At 43.4% G+C, this 18,115-nt stretch overlaps 1 protein-coding gene across 8 annotated transcripts in view; it reads right to left on the reverse strand.

Annotated features, from left to right (window-relative positions):
* Positions 1-18,115, reverse strand: part of TCP11L1 (t-complex 11 like 1) — a 38,639-nt gene that overhangs the window by 11,344 nt on the left and 9,180 nt on the right. For all 8 annotated transcript variants that reach the window (XM_023185569.2, XM_023185564.2, XM_023185568.1 and 5 more), the window contains exons 3-8: positions 13,685-13,817; positions 11,166-11,286; positions 10,267-10,487; positions 9,412-9,548; positions 6,815-7,011; positions 2,203-2,384 (exon numbers count right to left, since the gene is read on the reverse strand). In XM_023185569.2, coding sequence (XP_023041337.1) covers positions 2,203-2,384; positions 6,815-7,011; positions 9,412-9,548; positions 10,267-10,487; positions 11,166-11,286; positions 13,685-13,817 — 991 coding nt within the window. The remainder of the gene's footprint in view (positions 1-2,202; positions 2,385-6,814; positions 7,012-9,411; positions 9,549-10,266; positions 10,488-11,165; positions 11,287-13,684; positions 13,818-18,115) is intronic.

Below are 18,115 nucleotides of genomic sequence, written 5' to 3' on the forward strand. Positions count from 1 at the left end.
CTCAGTGGCTCACGCCTACAATCCCAGAACTTTGGAAGGCCAAGGCAGATGGATCAAGAGTTCGAGGTCAGGAGTTCAAGACCAGCCTGGCCAACATGGTGAAACCCCATCTCTACTAAAAATACAAAAAGATTAGCTGGGCATGGTGGCAGGTGCCTGTAATCCCAGCTACTCGGGAGACTGTGGTAGGAGAATCACTTGAACCCAGGAGGTGGAGGTTGCAGTGAGTTGAGATCACGTCATTGCACTCCAGCCTCAGCAACAAGAGTGAAACTCCATCTCAAAAAAAAAATTTTTTTTTAATTAAAAAATGTAAAAAAAAAAAAAAAAGAATAAAGAAAAGTCAAATCCTCAAGTTAAAAAAAAAAGAGTATCTGGATTCCCTGGGTCCCCCGGGTTTTCCCAGGGCGCCTGCCCCTGCTGGCAGGCATGCTGTGAGAAGGTAACTGCCTCTGTTCTGGGTCTAGATCCTTTGTATGTAGAATTACTGGGGGATGTGGGAGCAAGCCCCAGCACTCACCATTGGCACCAGTTCTGTGCCCACCCTTGGAGGACTAGGGTGGATATGGGAGTGCAAGGCTGGGCTCCCAAGAAAGCACTGACCTGGGTCCCTCCCTCAGCAGGAGCTTTGACAGAGTAGTTCTCCAGGCAGGGACCTAGGTGACAGCCCAGAGCTGTGCCTGTGCAAAGGCCTCAGGCTAAGCTCTCAGCCAAGCAAACAGTTTCCTGGCCTCTCAGCAAACTAGTTTGACTGTCAAAACTGTTGAACCCCTAGTCACAACATGTGGACACGCCCCACACTGCACTGAACATACCCATGCTTTGTGCAAATTCAGCGGTAAAATTTCTACATTTTGTAAGGATGAGAATGTTTAAGGGGGTACTTCCCTTGAAGAAGTCTCTGAATTGGACCTTGTCAGATACAGCATTTACTTAGAATCACTCAAAGATATTCTATAGGCTGGAAACCATAGAAGTCACCCAACATGACTCCATGGTAGGAGCGGTCATGAAGCCTGCACGCGTGCAGATGTGGACTCGTGCTGGGTAAGAAAATGATGCATTACACTGAGCACAGAACGCCTGTGGGGAACATGAAAGTGCAGAACACTTCAACCACATACATGCAGCTCTGCAGGAATATAGCTGGTTTCTCTCGTGACTGTCCCAGAGAGCTCTACTTTTCACTGTTAGTTGGTTATGAAATCAATTCAGTGGGTAGCAACCAATATTTTTTTTAATGGAATAAGAATAGAGTAGAAAATATCAGGCTGCATTAAACACGGTTAGGGTCAGTTCCATTTCGAGAGGTTTTCGTTTCTGTTACATGTGTGTTAAGTGTGTACTAGGTCACAACGGAAAATGAATTCCTTACTGAGGCTCCTAGTCACAAACATTTTTGTCCCAATTAATGTCTCTGGGTTTCAGTTTCCTCATAAGCTCCAGCAGGAGTTTAAAACATTTGAATGGCTTTGGGAGAGGACTAAAGCACTCGGCAAACATCAAACACAAGAACCTTGGAGGTCAGGGGACAAAGACAACCCCATTAAAGAAGGAAGGGGTCAGACAGCATTCCGTTCCCTGCGCAGGGAGAACAAATGAGTTGATGGCACTCAGCACCGAGCCAGGCCCCAGGAGGAGCATGCTAACAGGCAATGGAGGGCCACAGGACCCCTAAGCCCAGGATCTCTGACTCCTCAAGGCAAGCAACCATCGATACCAGCACTCCTCACCCTGCCCATGGCCTACGCCCCTGCCCGAGCCACTTCTTCTCTCACCCCCTGAATGCTCCCTCACGTCTACCATGCGCCCCATGCCAAAATTTAAACTTAAGAGCATAAATCTAATTATGTTCCCCCTCTTGCTTCAAACACTTCAATGGCTCCCTACAGCTCTTAGGACAATAAAACTGCTTGGTGTGGCCTCTAAGGCCCTATAGGCTACTCGGTTAGTCACACACATTTTAAAGCCACTATCCTAGAGCTTTGCTAATTCTGCAGCAGATTCTAATTTTGACCCTATGACCCTGAATAAACTCTGCTGGAGTCTTCGCCAAGTGAACCGACTGAGACAGCAAGGTTTCTTCTCAGTTCCTAGAGAGTGGCCCTGGGTTCTGCCTTATAGTGGGAGACCCCTCTGGGAGACTCTAGTCGGCTCTCTGCCATCCACTGCCTCCCATCCATGCATGAAAGTTCCACTTACGGTAAGTGCATATCTGTTAGCAAAATCTTCACAATCATCTTGAGTTTCTCAGCAAAGTCGGCCTGGCTGGAAATTCCTGGGGCTGCCATGCTGAAGGTGACCAGCAATACAGCCCCCAGGACGGTCAGTTGTTCCAGCTGCAACTGGAGCTCGTGGAAGCGAGACTGGTCCATTAAAACTGTCTGTAATGAACAGAAGAGGCCATCGCTGAGCTGCAGGTCCAGGCTAGCAAGCAGAGGGCGGGAGTGCCACAGCACCCACACCTGCCTCTGCAGCTTCCCTCAGGGTTTGCGCTAGTGTGTCAGAGCTTTGAGGGAGTCTGGTGTGAAATAACCCCTCCATCTCAGAGTCATTCCTCCTGAGCAAGGACGCAGTATAGCGTCCTCACTAAGAACACAGACAGGCCTGGGTGTAAAGCCAGGCTCCATGCTTAATAGCATGACCTCCCTGGCTGGCCACGGTGGCTCACGCCTGTAATCCCAGCACTTTGGGAGGACTAGGTGGGCAGATCACCTGAGGTCAGGAGTTCAAGACCAGCCTGACCAACATGGTGAAACCCCATCTATACTAAAAATACAAAATTAGCCGGGTGTTGTGGCGCATGTCTGTAATCCCAGCTACTCGGGAGAATGAAGCAGGAGAATCTCTTGAATCCAGGAAGCAGAGGTTGCAGTGAGCTGAGATTGCACCATTGTACTTCAGCCTGGGCAACAAAAGTGAAATTCCGTCTCAAAAAAAAAAAAAAAAAAAAAAAATAGCATGACCTCATGCAAGCATCGCCAACTTTGTCAGGCCTCTGCAGAATGGGGACTCCCAAATCACAGGGCTGTTTTAAAGCTGAAGAAAGATGCTACATATAAAGTGGCTGGCAGAGCCAGCGCTCGATAAATAAAAGTTATACCTATTGTTGGGAAGAAAAGTATAATGAGGTACAGACCTAGGGTCACCAACTCCTTCCAGTTTGTCTGGGACTGTCCCAGTTTTCAAATGAAAATTCCTGAGTCCTGTGAACCCCCACTCGGTCCCCAGCAAACTAGGACAGCCAGTCATCCTGTACAGAGCAATGGAAGGCCAGGTGCAGTGGTGGGTGCCTACAGTTCCAACTACTGGGAAGCTCAGGCAGGAGGATCACTGAGGCCAGAAGTTCGATGCTGCAGTGTGCTATGATTATGCCTGTGAATAGCCACTACACTGCAGCTTGGACAACATAGTGAGACTCCATCTTAAAACCACAACAACAAAAATCCCAGAGCAATGCAAGGGAGAAGTGTCTTGCGGGCAGAGCCTACACTTATTCACCTTGGTACCCACTCAGCACCCAGCACAAAGGAAGCTTGTAAAAACTGGCAAATAGAGAGGAAGAGAAAAAAACAGGAAGCACAGAGAGTAGAAGTGACAGAGAACAACCTAAAGCCTCCCGGAAAGCAAGCGCATTCCCACGACCGCCTCCCCCATGTTAAAGAGAGCCCTGGGTCCTACCATGCCAGCGACTCCGCCCATGTGGGTGATGGAAGGAGAAGGGAAAGGCTGAGCAGATGGGTGTCTGATCTGAGAGAGTTTACAGGCTCATCGAATGGACTCTAAGGACCTTTCTCACTGTCAGAAACTGAGATGTGCCAAATCAAGACATGAACAATGTGGGGTCACAGCCAAGAAGTAAAAACTCTGAGGATTGAGAATCTTCTGCTGATACAAATACAATCCCAAGGACTCATCGTCAGCCTGTTTTCTGAGTTCACATGGCTTTGTGGCTTCCCAACAGTCCGCAGGATGTGAGTTTAGGATGCAGATTGCCAAGGATCAATTCCTGGAGTAGACAGCTGTCCCCAGGGACCATCACCATCTTCCCCACAGCGTTTTTCTTTCTTTCTTTATTTTTATTTTTATTTTTTTTAACAAGAGAGGGTTTATTCATAAGACTGCCAAGTGAGGAGTCTGGAGAACAGGTCTCACATCCTCCTTTCCATAGAGAGAGCTTAGGGATATTTATGGGATGAAGAAGCAGGGGTATCTAAGGCCTGGGGAAGATGATCAGCGGTAGGGAAAAGGGAGGGATTGGATGGTCTCCCACAGCTATTTTTAAACAGAAATGTCAGGCTAAGAACTTCCCTCCAGAAGAGAACATGCCACAGTTCAAAGGGAACATTTTCCCATCTCCAATTTGACATTCTCTTTAGAGCTTCCTCCAGCACAAAACAGGGAACTCAGAGGCAAGAGGCGAAATCTTAAGCTCACAACTTCTTGAAAGGAAAAATAAGGAACTTAGAAAGATATTTAGAGAAGTAGCTGAATCTGAGGCTAGTGATAAGAAACTCACATACCCCCCAAAAAGAGGGGGGAGTCTACATAACAGAACAGCTATTTAGAGAAACACTGGGGGAATCCCTTCTTAGTCATCTTCTTGAAGAAGTCCTGCAGTTAGAAGTATGTATTGTGAAAAACATAAAAAGAAAATATACTGCCGGGGGCGGTGGCTCAAGCCTGTAATCCCAGCACTTTGGGAGGCTGAGACGGGCGGATCACGAGGTCAGGAGATGGAGACCATCCTGGCTAACACGGTGAAACCCCGTCTCTACTAAAAAATACAAAAAAAGCTAGCCGGGCGAGGTGGCTGGCGCCTGTAGTCCCAGCTACTCAGGAGGCTGAGGCAGGAGAATGGCGTAAACGCGGGAGGCGGAGCTTGCAGTGAGCTGAGATCCGGCCACTGCACTCCAGCCCGAGCGACAGAGCGAGACTCTGTCTCAAAAAAAAAGAAGAAAATATACTGTTCAGCATGGAAGGGGAAGAAGTTTCTTTAGATAAAGCTGTGAACAACCACACCTCTGTTGTGGTTTCTATCAAGATGAGCAAAAACAGGAGAAAAGTGCAGCAGCACAGATTGGAGTCTCATACATTGCTGGTGGGATTGTAAAATGATGCAGCCGCTTTGGAAATCAGTTTGGCAGTTCCTCACAATGTTAACCTTAAGAGTCACCACGTAACCCAGCAATTCTAATCCTAGGTACGTAACCAAGAGAGGTAAAAACTTATGTCCATGCAAAAACTTGTACTGGAATATTCACAGAAGCATAATTTATAATAACAACCCAAATGTTTGTCAACTGATGAATGAATAAACAAAATGTGGTACATCCATACAGAAAAATATATTATTCAGCCTAAAAAAGAAAGGAGGGCTGGGCGTGGTGGCTCATGCCTGTAATCCCAACACTGGGAGGCCAAGGAGGGAGGATCACTTGAGGCCAGGAGTTTAAGATCTGCCTGAGTAACATAGCGAGACCCCTGTCTCTACAAAAAAAACATTTAAAAATTAGCTGGGTGTGGTGGTACACTCTTATAGTCCTAGCTACCCAGGAGGCTGAGGCAGGAGGATCACCTGAGCCCCGAAATTCAAAGTTACAGTGAGCTATTGTACTACCTAGCCTGAGCAATACAATGAGACCCTGTCTCTAAAATTTAAAAAACATGTAAAACTCAGAAAGGGAACACTGACACATACTACAACATAAATGAACCTTGAAGACATTATGCTAAGTAAAATAAGCCAGACCCAAAAGGACAAAGATTGTATAATTCCACTCATATGAGGTATCTGGATTAGTCCAATTCATAGAGACTCAAAATAGAATGGTGGCTGCCAGGGGCCAGAGGGCGGGGGCAATGGGAATTACTGTTTGGTGTGTTTGGTGGGAAGACAGTTTCACAGAAGGAAAAATGAAAATGTTCTGGAGACGGCTGGTGGCAATGGTTGCACAACAATGTGAATGCACTTAATGCCACTGAACTGGAAAACTAGAAATGGTTAAAATGGTAAATTTTATGTTATGTGTATTTTACCACAACAAAGTAAAAAACACAGTGGAAAAGAGGACTAAAGTACTGTTACATATGCTACAACATGAAAAAACATTGGGGAAGGAAGCCAGGCACAAAAGGCTGATAGTGTATGATTTCATTTAAATAAAATGTCCAGGATAGGCAAATCCATAGAGACAGAAAGCAGATTTGTGGCTTCAGGGGTGGGAGGGAGGGGGAAAGGGCAGTGACTGCTAATGGGTGCAGTGTTTCTATTGGAGGTGATGAAAATGTTCTTAATTAAACAGTCGTAATGGATGCATAACTCCGTGACTATACTAAAAAACACTGAGTTGTACACTTTAAAAGGGAGAATTTTCTGGTACATGAATTATATCAGAATAAAGCTTTTTTTTTTTTTATCTTTTATTTTATTTATTTACTTATTTATTTATTTTTATTTTTTGAGACAGTCTCGCTCTGTCGCCCAGGCTGGAGTGCAGGGGCGCAATCTCGGCTCACCACAACCTCCACCTCCCAGGTTTAAGCAATTCTCTGCCTCAGCCTCCCAAGTAACTGGGGCTACAGGCCCTGCCACCACGCCCAGTTAATTTTTTGTATTTTTAGTACAGAGAGGGTGTCGCCATGTTGCCCAGGCAGGTCTCAAACTCCTGACCTCAAGCAATCTGCCTGCCTCTGCCTCCCAAAGTGCTGGGATTACAGGAGTGAGCCACTGTGACTGGCCAAAGCTATTCTTTTTAAAAAGTTCAGCAGCACAAAAACAAATATGAGTAGTGAGATGGCTCAGGAGACCTACTTCGGGGAACGGCCTCTGGAGGTGGTCCCACTTCAGAAGCTTCAGATAAGCGTAATTCTGGACAGCAACAGGGCTCAGCCTGGGCATGTCCCCAGAGCCAGCAGCTGCTCCCTCAACTGGCAGGGCGTGTTTATACTTCTGAGTCATAAGGTCCTCTGAGGCTTCTTCCAGCCACTGGGTGACAAAGTCCAGGGAATCTGTGAAAAACAAAGCTGCATACATTACCTTGACACTGAGAAGGGATGCTTCCCGGAATTACTTAAGGGACAATCGAAGTCCTGGCAGAGTGATAAAGCAGAAAGTATGAACTTCAGAATCAAATAAAACTTGGATCAAATCATAGTAGTGCCAATGATTAACTGAGGGATCTCAGGCAAGTCATAATGTGTCTTGAGTTTCAGATGCCTGATATACGGAAATTCACAACACCCACCTCACAGGCTGTTGTGAGGATTAAACAAGATAATGAATAAGCCATGCATGGTGGCTCATGCCTGTAATCCCAGCACTTTGGGGGGCTGAGGTAGTTAGACTGCTTGAGCCCAGGAGTTCAAGACCAGCCTACGCAATGTGGCAAGGCCCTGTCTCTACAAAAGATACCAAAGTTAGCCGGGCGTGGTGGCACGTGCCTATAGCCCCAGCTAGTTGGAAGGCTGAGGCAGGAGAATCAATTGAACCCCGGAGGTTGAAGTTGCAGTGAGTGGTGAGATTACACCACTACACTCCAGCCTGGGTGACAGAGCTAGACCCTGTCTAAAGTAATAATAATAATAACGAATATATGACACCTAGCCAGGCCTTGCCACTCACCCGGTATTTAACAAACCTTCCTTCCTTTCTCTCCCGACCTGACCACTGCATAAGATGGGCCCCAAAGCCCTGGCGACTCCAGCTCTAGAGACGGATGGGATGAGACACCGGCTAGAGTTTCCCTGTGTAAAGTATCCTCTACACTGACGATGAGGCTTTTCCTTGTTTAGATCTTAACCTTGTATCAATCTGGCTTCCCTTCCACCTGGGGGAAAGTGAACTCTGTCTCTGTCAGGGAAGCCCCTTCTGGCTTTCAGCAGCCCTCGTGCACCCCTGCTTTTCTAAGCTAAGTAATGCAGTGGGCACTCTGAGGGACAGAGAGAGCTGGGGGATCTTGCACATCATCTAATAAAAACTGCCTGTCAGGTCCCAGGAGGTGCGGCAGCTCTGTCAGTGGAGGCTTCCTGCTTCCTTAAAACCAAGTGGATGGCCAAGGTCACAGCAGTGGTCTGCTCTTCACTGGGGCAGGGGGATGCAGCTCCAGTTTGCCCTGAGCTCTTGGTCCTGACTGCTGGGCCATCTGGCTTCACCCGCTCTTCTGCAGACAGCATTCTCTATAACCCGCAAGTTTTGGGAAACCCGGGCTTTCATGAAAGTTGTGAGTTAAGTGCTAGACGCAGGCACTGTAGCTGCTTCCACCCTACCAGTGAGTCCTCCACTGCACCCCAGCTTCCAAGGCCAGGCCTTAATATTAAGGCTCTTCAGTCTACAAAACTCTGCCCAGCGGAGGTTGCAGTGAGCAGAGATCACACCACTGCACTCCAGCCCGGGTGACAGAGCGAGGAGACTCCATCTCAAAAAATATATACATATATATCTTCCCAGTACTTTCACAACACTGGTGAGAGTGTGAGCTTGTGGTCAATCCATTCTGGTCAAAAATCTCTCAAAACCTGTGTCCAACATCTGTAAAATGGGGTTTAAAAAAAAGGTGTCTGGCTCATCAGCTTACTGTGTGAGGATTACATATGATCATGCACATCCAGCCCTTGGCACAAGCCTGGCACTCAGTAAACATTACCAAACTTCTTCTACTTCTACCTCTACCCTGCCCTTTCCCAACTTCCCCTGGCCCCAGCACCACCTCAGACTTCTCTGCCTGGGGCTGGATGAATCAACTGCGTGGGGCATTCACTTAATCAATCTGGTCCGGCAAGTGAACCAACCCAGAGACTGCTGTTTTCATCTCCTCGTCAGCAAAATCAGAGGCCAAACGGAATTCATCATACATTGAATCTGAAGACTGAAATTTTCAGAGACCATAAAAAGCACCCTAGAAATACAATACAGTTTTACATTCTGATAGTCGTCTGTTTTCTGCAGTCATTGGAGAGGTTCATAAAAATGAGACTCTTCCTGGGTATGAAACAAGAAGATTTATGCATCCAGAACAAAAGCAAAGTTAAATTTCCTGCTATGCCACACAGGGAGAAGAAAAGTAAATTAACATTCACAGGACGTCTGTCATGTTTTGAAAAATCAAGACCAAGAATGTATTTTATTTCAAACTGCTGTTTTCATTTAAAAAATTTATAATTTAGGACTTCATTGTTTTTAATTTCTATTCTCATAGCCTACTCACATTCCTTTTGCTTGTCATGTTTTCTTTTCAATGCTTAACAACTCTAGATGTAGTCCTAACATTTTATGCTTTTCCTTCTTCAAATTAGACTATTCTCATACTAAATTTTAGTTTTGTTCTGAAAATAATATTATGCAACAAGCTATGGCAGCTAAAATGAAAAACCACCGACAACAAAAAAAGTACCACAAAATATTAAACATACTTGGTTGCCTCTCCAAAATCTCTTGAAACTTCTTCCTTTCATATTCAACTGACTGCTGCATGAGATGAGGCCTGATGCTACTGATAGCAAAGTTGGCCATGTCCACTTTCATTAGGTCCAACACAGAAAAAATTTCTCTGAAAGAAAAAAGGATTTAGAACCAAACACTTGTAAAGTAAACATAGTATTAAAGGAAAAGAGGACCAGACGCATGGCTCATGCTTGTAATCCCAACACTTTGGGAGTCCAAGGCGGGGGGGACTGCTTGAGCCCAGGAGTTCCAGACCAGCCTGGGCAGCACAGCAAATGTGACAACATGATAAAAACTGATGGATCCACATGAAGGGTCTGTGAGTGTTGATTGTACTGTTTTTGTAACTTTTCTGTAGGTTTGGAATTTTTCAAAAGAAAATGTTGTTTTCTTTTTCAAAAGAAAAAGTTTTTTTTTTTTTTTTTAATCCACGAGTACCAAGACTTCAGGAAGTTTAAGTTGAAAATAGCTCTGGTCTGGATGCAGTGGCTCACGCCTGTAATCCCAGCACTTTGGGAGGCCAAGGTGGCCAATCACTTGAGGTCAGGAGTTCAAGACCAGCCTGGCCAACATAGTGAAACACCATCTCTACCAAAAATTAGCCGGGCATGGTGGTGCGTGCCTGTAATCCCAGCTACTCAGGAGGCTGAGGCGTGAGAATTGCTTGAACCCGGAAGGTGGAGGTTGCAGTGAGCCAAGATCACGCCATTGCACTCCAGCCTAGGCAACAGAGTGAGACTCTATCTCAAAAAAAAAAAAAAAAAAGAAAAAAGAAAATGCCTCTGAATTGTAGTTGCCGGAGTATGATTAACATATTCCCATACCTGAAAAGGGGCACTATTTCCTTAATGTCCTTTAGTTTCTTAACTTCCTCATCTCGAGCAGGTGCACACAGTGTCCCCATCATGCCAATAATGAATTCTGCCAGTTTGGAAATGTCTAGGGCCCCATTCTCTGCTTCCTGCTTTATCAGATCCAGATCCAAGACTTCTGTTATCTGGTTTCTCAGTCTAGTATGACCAGGCAGCAAGAAAGATAAGAGAGTCTACAAGAGAACACAGCTACGTTTAATCAAAATTCCTTAGACATCATTTCTAATTATATGTAATTTATAACTATCCAAATAAGGGCTTACCAATTGCTATGTAATATTGCACATATTTTACTTCCTATTCAACAAACCTACAGAAAAACATGTTTACAAATCATTTACAATAGCTACTCAAGCTTTCATTTAAGCTCTAGGTAGCAATTAAATGGATAGAAAAAAAAACTGTTAATGGTGAAAAAAGAAAAGCATGTTTATTAATGTGAGCCTATGAGCCAACCATAGATGACAATTTCCATGCATACATTTCTTCTTTGATGCTATTGCTAAAGGCACTGCAAAAACAGTCCCTCCACCTAAAGCTTTCTCGATCCCAAAGGCTCAGTCACTTTTTGGCCATTATAAATGGAATGTGTCCACATCTATTAAAACTTATAAATAATCTAGATTTTGTGAAATAACTTTGTTGTCTTTAATGCCTTCAGGTTATCATGGTTTGCTTAAAACTTTTTTTAAAAAGGGCAATAAGCCAAAAACACTCTTGATCCACCTTCTGGCAAGTAATTTAACTTCTTGATCCTTCAATTTCTTTAAAGACTTCTGGTGGTGACACAAGAAGTTGAATACACACTCCTAACACACCAGAAAAGCATCACAATTCACTCTTTGCCTCACCTCTTTGATTTCTCCTACAAGTTTGATAGCATGGTCATATGCTGGGGGGTCTTCACTTAGCTGCACACTCAAGCAATCCCAAAACGCTTTATGTACAATCTCCTTTACTCTCTTCTTCAAGCTGGGGCAGTGAAAAAAACAAACAAACAAAGGGCAAAAACCAAAATATTTGAGTTTCAAATCACTTTCAAAAGCACAAATAATATGGGTTTAGGGTAAGATCAATCCCAGTGATTTGGATCCAGGAAAGATTTCCCAGGCATACTTCAACTGATGGCATACTTTATTTTAAAAGTTAGTGATTTTTGGCAATAAGCATCTAATGGGAAGAATCGCTCTCAACTAACTGGACAGCCAACACTAATCCAAGTAACAGCATATGACAGTGCCATATAATAAGAATATTGAGAAGTCCAAAGCTGTTAATTTTAGTTCCCTGTTACTAGCAAGTTTCTTAAGATATTTATAATTAGGTGGTCTAAGATAACAATTTAGGCTGGGCGTTGTGACTTACGCCTGTAATCCCAGCACTTTGGGAGGCCGAGGCAGGCAGATCACCTGAGGTGAGGAGTTCGAGATCAGCCTGGCCAGAGGTTGCAGTGAGCCGAGATAGTGCCACTACACTCCAGCCTGGACAACAGAGCGAGACTCTGTCTCAAAAAAATAAAATAATAATAATAAGATAGCAATTCAGTATGTAGTAGGTTGAAGGACTTTATTTCCTAAAAATATCATATTCCCATGTGATATATGGGACAACTGCTTAACTAGGTACCAAACTATAACAACTTATATATACATCATAACATTTCATTAAAACCAGTATTGGCCAGGCATGGTGGCCCACGCCTGTAATCCTAGCATTTTGGGAGGCCAAGGCGGGAGGATCACCTGAGGTCAGGAGTTCAAGACCAGCCTGGCCAACATGGTGAAATACTACCTCTACTAAAAATACAAAAATTAGCCAGGCATGGTGGTGTATGCTTTATAGTCCCAACTACTCAGGAGGCTGAGGCAGGAGAATTGCTTGAACCTGGGAGGTGGAGGCTGCAGTGAGCTGAGACTGCACCACTGCACTCTAGCCTGGGCAACAGAGCAAGACTCCGTCTCAAAAAACAACAACAATGGCCAGTGCAGTGGCTCATGCCTGTAGTCCCAGCACTTTGGGAGGCTGAGGCAGGTGGATCACGAGGTCAGGAGTTTGAGACCAGCCTGATCAACATGGTGAAACCCCGTCTCTACTAAAAATACAAAAATTAGCTGGGCATGGTGGTACATGCCTGTAATGCCAGCTACTCAGGAGGCTAAGGTAGGAGAATCGCTTGAACCTGGGAGGCGGAGGTTGCAGTGAGCCAAGATCATGCCACTGCACTCCAGCCTGGGCAACAGAGCGAGACTCCATCTCAAAAAACAAAAACAACAACAACAAAAAATGTCTTTCTGTCTTGAGCACAAAACAAGGAATTCTTCATTATTAAATGCAAAAAAGTACTATCTTTGCAGATATAAGAAATATCTGTGAAGTCAAATTTAGAAGCTTCCTACGGAAGACATTTGCCAGCACAGCAGCCATTCCTCCTTCTTTTGTTAACAGAATCCCACTGTTTTTCAGGGCAACAATATATTCTACCTGTGACAATAAGTCATGACTGATCTAACAAGCCCATCACAGCAGTTCATTCCCTTTTACCCGACTTAAGCTTTCCAGGTTCACTTATAGCAAGGGTAGCATGTTACTAAATTCTGGTTAACAAAGTATCAGCAGATGTTCGTTTCACGACTCCAGGGGAAGATGTTCCTAACAAAAGGAGAGCCCTAGTCCTCCCAACCTTTTCCCTCTTGCCCAGAAGGCTGATGTATGATGGGATGCTTGGAGCTGCAGCATTCATCCTGCAACCAGGAGGACAGGCCAAGAGACTCTCAGGCAACATCCAGAATCCTGACTTCAGTGAGCTGCTGACAGAAGGGCACTTGCACGCATATTTCCTTGATTCTAAAACAAACTCCCCTCCCCCAATATTTTAATCTCTCAGAAACTTGGATCTTTCTTTAAATCAATGGCATTTTTATAATTATAATGGGCAGTGTTTCCTCTTTCTTACGACAGCACATTTTTAAAAGGGGCACCTTATAATCAATAGAGTTTTTGATTCAATAAAAAAATAGTTAAGTGCCAGGCACTAGGGACACAGAGAATAACCCACAGTCTTTGCCTTTGCAACAAAACCAACGACTATAGTGCAGTGTGACAGTTTCAAAGAAGAGTGAATGAAACAAGGCAATGAAAACACAAGATGAGGCAGCTAGATCCTACTGAGTAGGCAGACTTTCACACAAGATTTTTAGACCTTTTATTTGATTTTTGAAGAATTGGTGTTCCTTGTTTAGGAATACTTTTTAGCAATAATGTACAAAAGGAAAAATATGTCTGAATATATTGGTATCAACTGAAGGAAACATTTCCAAAACTGGGAAATGGCAGTGCTCTACTAAGCAAGCTAATTTAGCAACCACCTTACCTGTTTTCCGGTAATTCAACTGGCTTAATCTGAAAGTCTCCATTTACTACAATTTCATGGGCTAGAGCCATGTTGGTGACGCCTCTCGCTGTCTCTAGAAGTTCTTCTACTGTCACAAAGCGAGGAGGACTAGCTGTAACAGAAACTCACTGTAAGAGATTTGCTTCTCTAGATTCGAATTTCTATTAAAATAAGAAGACAGTGGTTCTGGTACCGAACAATAATTTCAGTTATTGCCTCTATTAAAATGTTTGTTGTGGCATTTTCAAACAGCAACAGAATGTTACTTCATATTCATTTTTTAACCCTTGAATCCTAAAAGCGGAGATCACCTATTAATACTCAAAACATCTGTTTTTCACTAAGACTGGTCAAATGAAAATAATTACAGTAAATTAAAACTTAGGAAAACTTAAGTTACAGATGATCATCTGTCCCATAAGCTGAGGGTTTATTTTCTAATCTTTCTGCCTCCTGTCTACCCTAAAAGAAAAAAAAAAAAAAAAAGACACCAGATTTAAGATCTTCTCTTTTGCTCCCATTAGCAGTTTACTTTTGCACACTACCACTAACACTGCCACAAATGAATCTCCCCAAATTAACATAGCATCAAGGCTAGGCACTGTGGTTCACACCTGTAATGCTAGCACTTTGGGAGGCCGAGGCGAGAGGATCATTTGAGGCCAGGAGTTGGAGACCAGCCTGGGCACCATAGTGAGACCTTGTCTCTACAAAAAAAATGTAAAACTAACCAGGCATGGTGGTGCATGCCTGTAGTCCCAGCTACTCAGGAAGCTGAGGCTGGAGGATCACTTGAACCTGCAGTGAGCTATGAACATGTCACTGCACTCAAGCCTGGGCAACAGAGCAAGACTCTGTCTCAAAAAAAAAAATAAAAATAAAAAGTTGTAAAAAATTAAAATAGCATCAAGTCCTTTAGGGTGCCGATGGTGCTGTTTAAACAATGCTAAAACCACTATCTTGTACAGGATACTGTGACAGAATATGACAGCTCTGCAGTGGTCAATGGACAGATCAAAAGAGGTGTGACACAAGAATTTTCTAGAATGCTGATCCAGTGAATCAAAAACTTTGAAAAAGAGCCATCTCTGATTTCTCTCTTTCCCCTGCTCTTTTATCCAAGTCCTGTAGATTTTACTTCTGTATTGACTGCTGCAACGGCCTCAAAATTTGTGTCCATCTTCTCTCTTTTGATAAAGCTTGAGACTGATCGTTCAGAAAGAAGGTTCTAAACCAAGGAACAAAGGAGAATTCTTACTCTTAAAAGCCTATGATAAGGCCAGGCTCATGCTTGTAATCCCAGCATGCTGGGAGGTCAAGGCAGGTGGACCACCTGAGGTCTGGAGTTCGAGACCCAACTGGCCAACATGGTGAAACATCATCTCTACTAAAAATACAAAAATTAGCGGGGCATGGTGGTGTGCACCTGTAATCCCAGTTCTTTGGGAGGCTGAGGCGAAAGGATTGCTTGAACCTGGGAGGTAGAGGTTGCAGTGGGTGGAGATTACACCATTGCACTTCAGCTTAGGTGACAGAGCAAGACTCTGTTTCAAAAAAAAAAAAAAAAAAAAATTAAAAAAAAAATGTCTCTGATAGCAATTCTCAACCTTTAGCCTATACTGGAGTCAGAGGGAGGACTTGTGAAAACAGAATGCTGGGCCCACCTCTCAAGGTTTCTGATTTAGCAGGCCTGGAGCAGGGCCAAAGAATCTGCATTTTTTTATTTTTCTGTTTTTTTTTGAGACACAGGGTCTTACTCTGTCACCAGCAGGAATGCAGTCACACAATCATGGCTCACCCCAGCCTCAACCTCTCATGCTCAAGCCATCTTCCCACGTCATCCTCCTGAGTAGGTGGGACTACAGGCACGTCTGGTTATTTTTTGTATTTTTTTAGAGACAAGTTTTGCCATGTTGCCCAGGCTGGTCTCAAACTCCTGAGCTTAAGTAAGTGATCCACCTGCCTCGGCCTCCCAAAGTGCTGGGATTACAGGCATAAGCTACAGCACCCGGCCTAGAATCTGTGTTTCTAACAAGTCTCCAGTTGATGCTGATGGTTCCAAACACCACAGTTTTGAGACACCACAGTTTTGAGAAGTACTTGCCTAGAAGATGAATATATTAATTTTACGTGATAGTGATAACATCTGGCCTTAAAATTGGGTAAGTAACGTCACTGGTTTGCCCAGGTTTGTTATAAAAGATCTTCTTAGGCTGGTGAAAAGTTATTTTCCTTCTTTTTTATTTTGCTCACCAAAGAAAGGAAAAAAAAAAAAAAAAAAAAAGGAACCAAATGAAAGAGCTGGTCATACCCTGTCTGGTAAAAATCTTTATTTGGTCACAAGGGGAAGTTGTGAAAACTCAAAATTCTTCCTCACAACATTCTCAGCATTTCCAGAGAATATGAATAAGAATACAGAATAAATAAATCTGGTTTTGTGGATATTGCTAAAACATAATAAATATTCAAAATCAAAGCCCAATATATCTTTTCAATTAAAAAAAATTTTTTTAACTTTTAAGTTCAGGGGTACATGTGCAAATTTGTTATACAGGTAATCTCGTGTCACAGGGGCTTGTTATGGAGATTATTTTGTCACCCAGTTATTAAGTCTAGTCCTCATTATTTTTCTAGATCCTCTCCCTTCCCCCACTCTCCAGTAGACACCAGAGTCTGTTGTTCCCCTCTATGTGTATATTATTAAGATGTCAATTTTCCCCAAATCAATCTATTGGTTAAATGCAATCCCAATCAGAAGGCTTTTTTGTTGAAACTGACAAACTAATTCTAAAATTTATATGGAAACACAAAAGACCTCGAAAAGCCAAAACTATTTTGAAAAAGAAAAATAAAGTTAGAGGACTGACACTGATTTCAAGACTTACTATAAAACTATAATAATCAAGATAGTGTATTTTTAGCATAAGGATATATAGAAATTCAGGGCAGAATATCCAGAAATAGACTGATATATACACACACACACATGTATATATGTGGTCAATAGACAAAGATAGGCTAGGCATGGTGGCTCATACACTTTGGGAGGCTGAAGCAGGTTGACTGCTTGAGGCCAGGAGTTCGAGACCAGCCTGGATAACATGGTGAAACCCTGTTTCTACTAAAAATCATTTAAGCCCAGGAGACAGAGGTTGCAGTGAGCCGAGATTGTGCCACTGCCCTCCAGTCTGAGTGAAAGAGCAATACTCTGTCTCAAAAAAAAAAAAAAAAAAGGCAAGGTTTTTTTTTTTTTTTTTTTTTTAATCAACTGGTGCTACAACAATTAAGCATCTATATGTAAAAGAATTACTCTATCATGCCTGTAATCCCAGCACTTTGAGAGGCCGAGGCAGGCAGATCACGAGGTCAGGAGATCGAGACCATCCTGGCTAACATGATGAAACCCTGTCTCTACTAAAAATACAAAAAATTAGCCAGGCATGGTGGCGGGCACCTGTAGTCCCAGCTACTCAGGAGGCTGAGGCAGGAGAATGGTGTGAACCCAGGAGGCCAAGCTTGCAGCGAGCTGAGATCACACCATTGCACTCCATCTGGCTTTGTGGATATTGCTAAATATAATAAATATCCAAGCAAGACTCCATCTCAAAAAGAAAAAAAAATTAATTACTCTAGATCCTTCTCTCACATGGTAAACAAAAAGGAACTCAAAATGGATTGCAGAGCCGGGCAAGGTGACTCATGCCTGTAATCCCAGCCCTTTGGGAGGCCAAGGCGCAAAAATTGCTTGAGGCCAGGAGTTTGAGAACAGCCTGGGCAACATGGCGAAACCCCATCTCTACAAAAAATACAAAAATTAGCCAGGTATGGTGGCACGCGTCTATAGTCTCAGCTACTCAGGAGGCTGAGGCGGGAAGACGGCTTAAGCCCAGGACGCGGAAGTTGCAGTGAGCTATGATCCCGCCGCAGCACTCCAGCTTAGGTGACAGATAGAGACCTTGTCTCAAAAAGAAAAAAAAAAAGAATCACAGACAAAAATCTTTGTGATCTTGGATTAGGTAAAGATTTCTTAGATAGGATACAAAAAGCTCAACCTATAAAATAAAAAATGGGTAATTTGGATTTTATCAAAATTTAAAGTGTATACTCCATGACTGACTCTATTAAGAAAATAAAAAGGTATTTTTTTGGTGTTTGTTTTTTGAAACAGGGTCTTATTCTGTTGCCCAGACTTGAGAATTATCATAGCTCACTGTGGCCTCAACCTCCCAAATAGCTGGGACTATAGGTGCACGCCTGGCTCAGTAGGGATTTGCTGTATGTATACATATGTATAAATATATGCTTATTTTTAAATTATTTCTGTTACCAGTTATCAGAAAATGAAACTTCCACTGTGGGTACGTCAATATCAAGCATCAGGTGTTATTATCAAGCATCAGGTGTTATTAA

This window comes from Piliocolobus tephrosceles, chromosome 13, assembly GCF_002776525.5.
Source record: "Piliocolobus tephrosceles isolate RC106 chromosome 13, ASM277652v3, whole genome shotgun sequence".
NCBI lineage: Eukaryota > Metazoa > Chordata > Mammalia > Primates > Cercopithecidae > Piliocolobus > Piliocolobus tephrosceles.